This window comes from Bactrocera dorsalis, chromosome 3 (assembly GCF_023373825.1).
Source record: "Bactrocera dorsalis isolate Fly_Bdor chromosome 3, ASM2337382v1, whole genome shotgun sequence".
Classification (NCBI taxonomy): Eukaryota; Metazoa; Arthropoda; class Insecta; order Diptera; family Tephritidae; genus Bactrocera; species Bactrocera dorsalis.
The window spans coordinates 84,942,195-84,954,761 of record NC_064305.1 but is presented as its reverse complement, the minus strand read 5'-3'; the positions used below and the strand labels follow the sequence as shown (position 1 = coordinate 84,954,761).

At 32.9% G+C, this 12,567-nt stretch overlaps 2 protein-coding genes across 6 annotated transcripts in view; one reads left to right on the top strand and one right to left on the bottom strand.

The window, feature by feature from the left end:
* Nucleotides 1-375: 375 nt before the first annotated feature.
* On the bottom strand, nucleotides 376-6,666 carry LOC105227741 (alpha-N-acetylgalactosaminidase). Its single transcript, XM_011207240.4, has 9 exons — nucleotides 4,838-6,666; nucleotides 2,864-3,041; nucleotides 2,519-2,788; nucleotides 2,291-2,452; nucleotides 2,087-2,226; nucleotides 1,886-1,996; nucleotides 1,693-1,807; nucleotides 1,421-1,496; nucleotides 376-564 (listed from the first exon to the last, which is right to left on the bottom strand). Exons 1-9 carry the CDS (start codon nucleotides 4,990-4,992, stop codon nucleotides 530-532), a joined length of 1,242 nt encoding a protein of 413 aa, XP_011205542.3. The 5' UTR covers nucleotides 4,993-6,666; the 3' UTR covers nucleotides 376-529.
* A 2,975-nt stretch (nucleotides 6,667-9,641) lies between these two features.
* The window catches only part of LOC105227744 (V-type proton ATPase subunit C), a 40,468-nt gene continuing 37,542 nt past the window's right edge, over nucleotides 9,642-12,567 (top strand). For 3 of the 5 annotated variants that reach the window (XM_049452789.1, XM_049452788.1, XM_049452785.1), the window contains exon 1: nucleotides 9,697-9,927. The gene's annotated coding sequence lies outside the window, so the exon portion shown is untranslated. Of the gene's footprint in view, nucleotides 9,928-12,567 lie in introns of all 5 variants that reach the window. The other 2 variants (XM_049452786.1, XM_049452790.1) reach the window with 2 other exon arrangements.

Sequence of the window (12,567 nt, the reverse complement as noted above, 5' to 3'; positions counted from 1 at the left end):
GCATATTTCCTAACTAATAGGAGATTTCATTCCAGTAAGTATGTATGTATATAAGTATGTACACAATATAGTACCTAATGCGATTAAATACTTGATGAATAACTGTTTGAAAGCGTAAATCTGTTTACAATTAATTTAAGAACGTTTTTAGAGAAAAGCTGATTGTGATTCAAATTAAGTTGAAAAGCGTGAAGATGATTCGTTGCACACACTGATTATCGCATCAAAAGTTTTCTTTATTTAATTAGTGTATGTATATGGTTATATACGCCAAAAAGTATTTACAGTGAAGACGAATTAATAAGGACAACTAGCAGTAAACTAAAAATTTAGATATTTGATTTGCATTTCTATGCAAAAAATTAAAAACGGGTTATTTAAGTATATAGATTTATTTTTATTATATATTTAGTAAAGCAATTTGTAACTGTGTCTAGTCTTCAACAGTGTTTAGTCTTTAAAATAGTACAAATACTCTACTGTCAAAAGAACACGCGTTAAAAATATATATAGATTTGTGGCAGGCTTCTTAATTCAATACTGTGAATTTGAAAAAGTTGACGCCTGAAATGGAAAAAGTAAAAAAAAAATTTTAAATAGAATAATTATTCTAAAAGTTGTTTTGAATTTTTGTTAAAAAATGTAATAAAAAATTAAATTTTAAAATATTTTGTTTAAAAATTTTTAAAATTATTTTAATAATTGTTTTGAACCTTTTGTTAAAGAAAATTAAAAAAATAAATTTTAAAAATTTTGTTCAAAAAATATATTTAAAATTATTGTAAAAATTTTTTGAAAAAAGTAAATAAAAAATATATAATTTGTAATTACTCTAAAAATTGTTTCGAATTTTTTGATAAAAAAATGTAATAAAAAATTAAATTAAAAAAAATTTGTTTAAAAAAATATTTAAAATTATTCTAAAAACAATTTTTAAAACAAAGTAATTGCAAAAGAAATAATTTGTAATTATTCTAAATACAGTTTTTAATTTTTCTTAAATTAAATTTTAAACAGTTTTGTTCAGAAAAATATTTAAAATTATTGTAAAAACTATTTTGAAAAGAAAATTTAATTACTTTAAAAATTTTTCTGAATTTTTTGTAAAAAAAATTAAATTTAAAAAAAAAAATTGTTTAAAAAGAAATATTTAAAATTATTTCTAAAATTATTTTGATTTTGTCTGTTAAAGAACCATTTTTTTAAATTTAAAATGTATGTACAATACATAACAATTATATAAAAATTAAAAAGTTTATATTTTCAAAAAATTTTGATGTTTACAAAAAAATGTTTATTTAATTTTTCATTAGTTCTATGTATGTATATACTTTATAATAAATATTAAAACTTTTCTTTAACAATAAATAAAAAAAAAGAAAATAGTATTAATATTTGTTTTAAGTACATATATATTTACCGTTTGGAATAATACGCGTGTTGAATATATGCGTTTGCTTGATCACACCCAATTTTTGTGATTTTTCGAAGAGATTCTGAAAATATTAAAATAGGTGGGAAAATGAAAAATAATAATTTAGAAAATAAAAATAATAAAATGAAAATAATGAAATAAAATTTTTTGATGTAATCAAATAATAAAGTACTTTAAACAAATATAGATACATATATTAATATATTTTAAACTGATTGTTTAATTTTTTAATTTTTGGAATTAAAAGTTATACTCACCACAACGTCGTAGCCGCGCAGGCTGTCTAAACCCATCTCTTTTAAGTTGAAGCTAATCGGATAAGGAGCGCCATCGGTGCGGCGATTTACGAAGGCCACAGCATAAGAATATTCGCTGCACAAAACGTTAAAAAAAAAATTTTTGAAAATAGTAAATATAGAAAAAAGAAAACAATAAAATATAAAAACTCACCCTGCGGAATTCCTTGGTGTAATTGGACGTGTCCAGACTTCAACATTCTTTTGTATAAGCACACGACGACCTTGTATACCCAAAGGATCCTGATTCACAGCGATGATTTCACTACGCAAAAGCACAAATAATTTATTTTAAAATTGAAAAAAACGAGATTAAAAAATGAACAAAAATGATAAAAAAAATATTTCAGCTCACCGATTTTGCAAGATCGCTTTAATTTCGGGACGTACAGTGGCCAAATCGTTTGACATAATCAATGGTGCGGCCAAAATGGCCCACACAGCCATTTGCAATTTGCTCTGATCGTAGCTCAAGCCAAAATTGCCGAGAATTAACTGTAAAATATGAAAATATATTTATTGAAGATTAACACCCAGACACTATATCAAAACTACACACCATATCGGGATCATTCCAATGGCCGGGTCCACCATGTGGCTGTATGCGATCCTGATTTTTCGAGAAGTAATCCATAATCTTGGCCACCGACTCAAAGGAATCATCAATGTCGTCATAATTACGCCACAAATTGCAATGCTGCTTGAGCGCCTCATAGTCGGGCTTAAGTGAGGCAAAGCAAATGTTATATAAGAATTATGAAGAACAGATTACGCCACATTAACTTACGATTTTGCCTTCATATTCTTGATAGACCGGCCAACTGCACGAGTACACCATCGGTCGTCCAGTTTGGTTGAGCAGACGTCCAAATTCAGGGTAACCCGCATCCATTGTAGTCGTATCAGCATAGCAACCATCCAACTTCACATAATCCACATCCCATTCGGCGAAGGTCTGCGCATCCAGCTCCATGTGATTGATCACACCCGGATAGCCGGCGCAGGTGTGTGTGCCATAGTCCTGATACAAGCCGAATTTCAAGCCAGCTTCGTGGATCTAAGCGATGGCGAGCGTTAACATTTTATCTTGTCAATATTATATGAGGTCTTTGTGGCGTTGTGTCGAACTTACATAGTCAGCCAAGTGATTGAGTCCGCTGGGGAAACGATATCTGTCTTCTACTAATTTATTTGTGGCGTTATCGCGATTCTTCTCCAACCAGCAATCGTCAATGATGACATACTCATAGCCAGCTGCGGCATAACCTTCCGAAACCAATAAATCGGTGGTGCGTTTGAAAAGGTTCTCACTGTAAACGAGAAGGGTGTAGAGGGTAAATGGTAGAATTGATAAAATTATAAAAATTGGATCGACTTAGAAAATGTTATTCATCTGATTTCCAATCTTCCACAGCTTTTAACTTTGCTAGCTAACTTTCTCACATTCTCAAGCCGAACTCTAAGTAAAGCTTAATACAGAGAAAATTGGGTCATGGCCATCTACTTTTCAAGGAAAGACAGTTTAAGGCTTATTGCTGTCTTTATCCTCATAATAAATAAAATAAAAATAGTTTGGATAAGTTGTCTTTGTGCTTAGTAAACTGGTACCGGAAGTAGGTATAATCGGAAACAGGTATAAGAAATTAGTCTGCAAATTAATTTTAAAATCCGAGATTGTACATTTTTTCCGCAAAAGAACTCGAATATATTTTACTTTTATTAAATTGTTCAATCCGGGGGAATATAGATAGGGCTCAGTTCTTCTTCTCTCTTTGGAGTATGGAGTCATATGTAGACGTTCACGCAAGTGAGGAAAGTTCTCTCGGCGCCATTCCAAACCCACCAAGTATCCTATAAGTAGCCAAAAAAATTCTCTGAAAGGTGAGCTGAAGAGAGAAGGCAAAACATCGAATCACCAGGGTTGTGCGCTGAGTTTGGGACCCGTAAAAAACATCCCATATTAAAAGAAGAATGCTTCGTTTTGCTCGAATATATTTCCTACTTACAATGATTTTTATTTTTTATACCCGGGTATACCCTATACTAAGTTGGTCATGAAGTTTGTAATATTCGGAAGAAAACATCGGAGTCCCTATAAAATGCATATGGGGTATTCCATACCAAATCAACCACTTTTGAACTCGACCCCTTTAGATTTTGCTGAAACTTATCCATCCTTTTCTACCCTTTGAAAAACATTTTTGAGAATTTTTTCAAAACTTTTTGTCCAACTTCAAAAAAGTCATGAATTTTTCAAAAAAATGTTTTTTTTTATTTTCAAATAGCCATAACTTTTGTAGAAATTTACTTTTAGGGACCTTTTTTTTAAATTTTTGTTTTTGAATGAACTTTTCGAAAAAATACACGAAAAAAATTTAACACGATCAATTATGTATATAAAATAACCGGTTTTTTCGTCATTTTTTGGAAATTCGCCATTTTTTTCCCTCAAAAAAAAACTTCAATTAATTTGACAACTATCCCTGCTAATCCCGGAGTGGGCCGATTTTTTTTATATTTTTTTTTGTTTATTGAAAAAAAATTGTCAAATTTTTCAAAAATGAAAAAAAAAAATTTTTCCGTAAACTTTATTTCTATCATAGTATATACAAAATAAACGATCAAATACAAGTCCTTGTATGGAAAACTTTTTTGGTTGACGAGATATCTTCACCAAATTTGGCATGGAAAAAGAAACTATATAATATCAGAAGAAATTGTTCGGATCGGAGCATAAAGCTGCCATACAAACTGAGCTATCACATTCAAGTTCAACTTTATAAAAAATATGTTTATATATTCACTAATTTCCAACACCGCTTTGTGCTAATCAATCGACAAGAAATTAGGTTCGCTGTTCTTTTTTCCTTAAAACTGCTGACTAAATGTATCGCAAGCGCTTCACTCAAACCCGAAAACTTGTTTATATCGTAGCTATACTTTTTGTGCAAAATAATTTCATATTTTGATTGCTCTAAAGTTCAATAACCAGTAGAGCAATTTGTTTGCACTGAACTTGGACTGAAGCAAAGCTTTCCAGCGCACCTAGCACAGCCACACACAAACAAACACACACACGAGCGCGCTTACACACACTTATACACACCTTATGCACTCATTCGGATATTTTTGACAATCGGTAATGCAGCGGAAGCGTTCCCAATGCATCCAACCCATGGGTGGTGTCCTCGCCAAGCCATTCTCCAACGCCATAGCGGCTTGATAAGACGCCAGTAACACCAAAAGGATGTTATAGAACATTATAACGAAGCTTTTTTCAATCGGAAGCAAAAAAAAAATTACACTAGCAGGGGCTTAACACTGCCTGCGTTTCACACTTTTACTTTCGTTTGTTATTATGTCGCGCAACTCCTGACTTTTGCACCGCGTTCGTGCGCAGTCCACTTGCACTATGTAAGCGGTGAACAATTAATGATGGCTCCTGTTGATGGGCATAAGCGATTTATATATGCTTTTCAATTACTAGATAAGTGGGGGTTCTCGTCTTTTGTTGTTGCTTTTCTACACTTTTTTGTAACTTTTTTCTTTTTGCTACGCAATAGGTGGTGGCAGTAGCGGTGTGCCGTGCCGTTGAAGTGGCCCTATTACCAGCCTAACTAACTGCGCGCACAAATATCGGAGACACAAGAGCTGCGCTCCAATTCTAATGGCGTACTAAAAAACAAAAACGCAGGCGGCGTTGGTGCCGGCGGCACCTACACACGAAAAGTACCAACAACAAGTATCGCGCACAACAACAAAGTATAGCCACTCAATGTGTACGCGACGGCGGCAGTCGTTAAACAGCTACTCGTCAAATGTCAGCGGCGCAGTCGTCAGTCTTATCAGTTTAAGTTGAGATTCCGACTTGAAGTTCAACGTTATGCTGCTCTTGTGCGCCACTTGTTCGCCTCCGCCTTTCCACCGTTTTTATTGTAATTTTTTGTTTAGTTTCGTGCGATTGTCGTCGTCGCTTTTACTAATTTGCTGATTTTGTGGCGTTTTTAAAGTGCTCCTCCACTTTTTTCAATTAAAAATTGTATGTACATATGTATTTGGATGTGTGGCAGGCACTTTATGTGTAAATATATGTATTTACATATGCACTAAAATTGTTCTTCAATTGAATACTCGAACGATAGCGCTGGGCGTCCGCAGCAGGCGTAGACGAAATGCGAAAGTCATGAATACTAAAAAAAGTGAACGCAGCACGCTTAAGCCGGGATATCCGCGCTGCGATAAATGATAAGCAAATGTGCATACATACAGACACACGTACATATACTATTCATGTATTTACGTAGCTTAAGCTTAGCTTTGTTTGAAGTCGCATTGCTGAGGGTCGGTCCGCGCCTCCAGTTTAGGGCCAAGTCGCCAGTAACGCCGATTATCCAAATGACTTTGCAGCTTGTTGAGGGTCGGCAGCCGCTTTGTCAATAAATAATCACAAACTTGTATGTGTGTAGGTGTTTAAGTACACTTACATACATATACTTATTACATATGTACGTAAATGTGTGTAGTATATTGCAACATTTGCTGCCGTTGCTGCGGCTTGTTGTTATTGTTCGCTATTTTTATTGCACTTTTTGGCCATTGCAACTAGCCTGTTTTAGTGTGTAGCAATTACGTTTGCTTATTTTATTATTTTTTTTGTATGTTTCTTTTAATTTTACCAACACTTTATATTTGTGGCATTTAATTGGAATGTGCGACGACTCTGCTGGCACCCGCACTTTCGTTAGCTCCGAAACGAAAACGAAAACTTATCGCAAATCCAAATGCAAATGTGTACCCGCAGCGTTAGCGAAATGAAGTGCTTAGACCCCCTATCCGTTCGACGACTGGCCGAGGAAACGCGGTGCCATACCGTCAGCAGTAACTGGTGCGCTGCACTGGGAATTGTTTGTTTTCAGCTCGCTCGCTTGCCTTTTCGCTTTAATGTTTGTGGCATTTTTTGCCTTTTTGTTTTTATTTTTGCATTTTTGTTGCTGTTTTTATATTTGTTTTTGTGTTTTTTGTAACTGCACGATGATCACCATTGCTGATCTGTCAGGTTATACTGGTTTTACGAGTGTTGATGGACGAAATCGCTAAATTTGCATTTTAATTTAGTTAACGGTAACTGAAACATGACTTTATTTTGACGTAAAGAACATAAATAAAGAAGGGCAAATGGATATAATCTTACAGTTGTGCAGCCATATGTACTTACAAATGTATGTATGTAAGTTTGCATCTAAGTAAATGTATTTGAAAGTACGAGTATATGTACATATATGTTTGTCATCTAAAGCTGTAAATATTGCAGGTAGTGTTGTATCCCACTGACAGCTTGCGGTTTGTCTGGTAATTCGCAAAGTGACAGTTTAACAAATCCATTTAAAACGATTTAACTAACGTGATGCGCTTTCAATGAATTAAGTTGTTTGAATTAAACGCCAATAAGCTGAAAGTAGTTCCGTATTGCTGTTTAAGCGATAAAGAGTTCTATGCTTATTATTTTAATGTAAGAAACTACAATCAAGCTTCCATATAGAGAATCTCAAGGGAGCAAACATAAACTTCGCCAAAGCTAGCGCCTTTGAAAATAGTAAAAAGTGAAAAAATTATTTTACAATGAAATCCATGGGGGGAAAAAAATATAAAATAACAAAATGTAAGAGAGTTCTGAATTTATTTGGGGGAATATGGTTTATCTCTATCTCTAAAAAGATATGCAAATTTGTGTTGTTAACACTTCTTTCACATGACCTCAACTCGATGCTATCCAACGGTAGGCTCAAGAAACGTGTTGTTTCGACGGAGACTCATTGTACGCAGGATTAGATACAAATGCTACAGTATACAGAACGGAGCTGGGCAAAAAAATTTTCTCGTCAAAATATTTGCTATTTGAAATGTGTAGTTGGTAGGATTTTTCCCTTGAAATATCTTCCTTCTGATGACAAAAAAATACATATTATGGTAAGTTTTCTCAGAAAATTGAAAATACCCAACTAGACATTTATACTCGATATTTATAGCTGCTACTAAGAAATAACAGGTAGATGAGTTAAAAAAATCAACTTTGAATCATTTAGTGGGGTCTTTTTTGCATGCTCTGAAAACAATTATATACACAGGTGTATACTTTCTTAGTCATTAGAAAAAAGTTATTTCAAGTAAGTGAGGCATCGCTTAGAAAAATATGCTTAAGTAGAGAAATATGTTGTAAGGAGCGCAAAACTTATTAAAAATTGAATAAAATTGCAATATTCTGGAAAATAATTCCGTATGAAGAAAAGTTCGACTTAGTTTATTTACGACTATAATTATAATAAATGAAGAAAACTAGAAAATGTAAAAAATAATATTTTTACAAAATATATAAAATTATATAAACGAAATCAGAGTTCTTCGATTCTTAGAATAATAAGATTTATGCTGTTTCAATTTAAAAAGAAATTTACAATTCACTTAAAAAAAGATTATAAGTTTATTTTGTCTTTCCAAAGAAAATAAAACAAGATCCCTATTGGGTAAATAGGTACTTAACTTTTAAACACGTACATATATACATAGATATACAATTATAATAATATTATATAAAAAATATAACAATAAAAATTATTTTAATAAATTTTCCAGTAAATTAGTTCTTATTATGCTTATAAAACAATAACAACTATATGAATAACAATAATAATTATAATAATAACAATTATATAATACACTTTTGACAAATATATTGTACATATGCATATGTACATAAATACATACATATATCACATTCTACACATCACAATAAACAGCGTCAGCTTGTTAACTGCATTCAATAACTGCTGATCAAGCTTTATGTTTATTTGCGTGCGCTATATATTTGCAATATTTGCTTTTTGCAATCTATTACAGAAGTATTTAGCTTTTAAGTTGCCGCTGCATTTACAAGGCGATCGAATTCTTGACGCAACGGCGAGAAAACACATAACTATACTAACATATGTATGTACATATGTTCATATGTTCATATATAGGAGCAAATGGAAAATTAATGTCCCACATTGAGGTTATGTATATTTGTGTACATCCAGTGTATACAGCGTAATTTGAATTGCGATATTTCAACCAACCGTTTACCGTAATAGTATTTCCACATTATGGTAGTTGGTCTCACATAACTAAAGACAAGATAAAAATATTTATATTGAACATAAAAGCAGTGAGGCGGGGCGTATATTTCTTGATATAATCGTACTCACGACGCTGCAAGCAAAGCTAACCGGCAGTTTTACAATTATACATACATTTATTTACATAACAATAGCATTGTCGCATATTATTCGCGAAATGGTGTTGCTGAATGTTTTCATATGGGAATTGCTAAATTGCATTCTTTAAAAAACAATTGTATAATATATTAGAAAACTTAAATACAACATTTCTTACAATTCAACGGTGGAGCAAATATATATCTGTATATACATACCTGAGAATTGTATATAATAGTAAAAGCAGTATTCGGGAAATAGCTTTTATCGCTTAATTTCAAAATTCAATTAAGAAATTTTAACGATTAAAAAAAATCCTCAGCGCGGCGATTGATTTGAAAAGCTTTGTGAGCACAATTAGTCCAACTTCAGTAGCCAACACTTCTGCTGTGTCAGAAATACTCTAATAGATTAATCTTTACTTATAATTATAAATAATATATTATTACTATTTTTTGTTTAGTGAAATTTTTATAAGCGTCCCCTTTGTATATCCGTTGCTCTTTTCATTTTTGTATGTCATATTACATTTCCTTTTACTGCCTTGGCGCCATTAACGTGCCTAGTTTTCAAACATTGAACTACAGTGCATGTCAAACTGTTAACTGTCAAATCACGAACGAAATTTCCCTAATGAATGTTATCACGTGAATTTTTTCGTATTCCTTTTTACGCTCACACTAATTCCGTTTTAATCGCATATTCGTTGTGTTGAGTTTCTTCACAGTCTGTCTTCTCGCCGTCGCTGTGGCCGTCGTGTAGTTGCCGTCGTCGTTCGCTGTCGATTGATTTTTGGGCAATAGAAAATTGTAAGTGAAAAGTTTCCAACGCAATTGCAAATTCTTTGCACCATCGAATCGCACAAATTTTCGGCTAGTTTTGCAAAATTCCGTTGCAGTTAAAGTGTGGTTTCGCAGCTTCGCATAAAAAGAAACACGAAAAAAATGTAAGTGCCCCGTGCCAAAGTCAGATGAGTGTGTGAGTGTGGAATGGAAATATGGAGGGGAGCAACAAATGTTTTGTGGAATATTCATGGTTTTGTCTTTTGGTGGGCTACTCGAGAATCGTGTATAAATTCATGGTTGTACAATGTAACAGCGGAATCAAGGCGTAATTATGTAGAAATGTGCATTGCAAATCGGATAAAGTGTATGAATGCATATGCGACATTGTATTGAAGGTTAAAACATGACTTTTGGGTGGTCTTATAAAGCTTGTATAAAAGCAGACAGGATCATGTGTGCATCCGCTAAAAGTGCTTTTGAATGATCTGCAGGTGTACGGTTCGACTGTAAATGTCTGCTAAATGCATTTGATGCATAGAAATAGACAAACATATTGCATAGTTGGCTTAAAAAGCATTTGAAAAAGTGAATTTTCATGATTGTGCGAACCCGTGAGCGAAAAATTTATCGATCCAAAGCTGTCATGTGACTGTCATCAAACAGCTGACACCACATCGCGCTGCTATGGTGGATTTGGCATTTCCAAGCGCAGCGCTGCAGTGAAATGTCAAAACGTTTTATAGCAACTGTGGTGTATTCTTCTTGTATTTGTTTTGGTTACGTTTTCCGCCTTCCACCCCAATTTGACCAACTTACAAATTTCTAATTTCTTATTTGATTTTTGTTTTAATTTGCACCCAATATTAAAAAAAGTTGTAATATGTATTAAATAAATTTGAATTCAAACAATTGCTTTCACCCACTTAATGATAATTTAGAATTGTTTTATAAATGATTTTAAAACTTTTTTCCTTTATAACTGTGGTTGTAATTAACTCACGTGCCTGTTATGATAAAAAAGTTCTGTCAGTTGGAGAAGTGAGTTGTGACATCATTTCACATTTAAACCTCAACAGCTCTCCGCCTAACGAAAGTATATCCAACTTTTAAGGTGCAGTTCAGGACACACGAATTTAGACAGTCGGCACAATTTGCGAATTTCCCATGCACCGGAAACGCGTGGCATTGACACACATTTGACCTGCCTCATTTTCCAACTTAACGCACAGTTTTTGTTTTGTTCTTTTTATAATTAAGAAAGGTTTCGTGTAAAATGGAAATGACAAAAAAGCCGGCACGTAACATCATACCACAGCGTGTATGCCGTGTTTTAAACCGCCCTCATGACATGTCCGGCAAAGACCAAGAAGTGGTCGCGCCTAAAATCAAACAAACAATTTCTATAATTGTAAAAGCAACATTATCTGGGCTTGTAATGGCAGCCCCTTCAAAAATCCAAATGTTTACATGCATTCATACATACATATGTATGTACATGCATGTACATTTGTACCTAATTTGTAATAATACATATATCCTTGTTATAATTTTTTATTTAATTTTATGTGCTCACGCCTGGCATGTGATTGCGTGCTGGTAATTAGGGTAGACTTTTAGTTGGAATTGCCTGCGTTATTATAATCGTAATGGCGGCGAACCACTTACATAACACGGTTTTTGTTTTTGTTTAAATACTAAGTCTTGGAACATGAATGCATACAGGACAATTCTAGAGTAACTTGCCAGCTGTAAATATGATTATGAGTAAGCAGATAATTGTTTGTTCCAAATTTTTAAAATCTTTTTTTTTTTCAAAAACAAAATTGTTTTGTTTATTACTGTTATTTTTATTTGTTCGCCGAAAAGAGGTAGATTTATTTAAAATCCACATAAATTATTATATACTATGTTTTTTTTTTACAATGTTTTCTTTTCAAGGCTCCTGTGGCACGTGGAAAAATGCTTAATGAATGCTTCTTTTTATCTTGCCCAATCACCACACACGCTTCAGTCAGACATCACGTATTTAATTAAAAAAAAAGAAATATGTCCTTCAAGTATGCATATGGGTGTTTCCATGGTTACGCACGCGACATTTGTACACGATTAATTGCGTTTGAATGTTGTAAAAATAGATATATAATGGGAAAAAGTCATATATTTTAGGATCGCTGCATTGTAGGTGATGAGTTCTTTCAAAAAAGTATTATTATTGGAAAATTGAGCAATGGGTACCCAAGTACCAGACAATCAAAGTTGACTTACGCACGTGACAAAAATGGAAATCGCTTTCAGAGCCGTAAGAAAAAATGCGAAAGTAAGCGAACTGTAGGAGATTTTTATCCAGGAAAAATTATTTTTATAAAGCTTAATAATGGAGCTTCATAATTCATCCTTGCTTCTAAAACAACTGAGCATGGTTTGGCTAAGACAAAAAAAAAAGTGTATTACTCACGTGACATTACGTACGTGACACTTTTTACCTTCACACATATTTTAGTAATTTTACATATATTTTCAAAAATTTTGACAAAAAACTTAAACTTTTATTCAAAAATGAAAAATAATAACTCAAAATAAGAATACTATATAATTAACTTAATTTAACTTAATTTTTTCCTTAAGTGAGTATCCTGTTCGAGCAACATTTATATATTCGTTATCTTGGTAGGAAAAGCAATGCATTTTTTGTATTTCTGGAATACCGCGGACAATTTCCCATTTTTCAATTAATGGTGGAGAAAAGTCTTCAATCTCTTTTGATGAGATATATAACAGACGAACTCCTTCGATGATTTTGT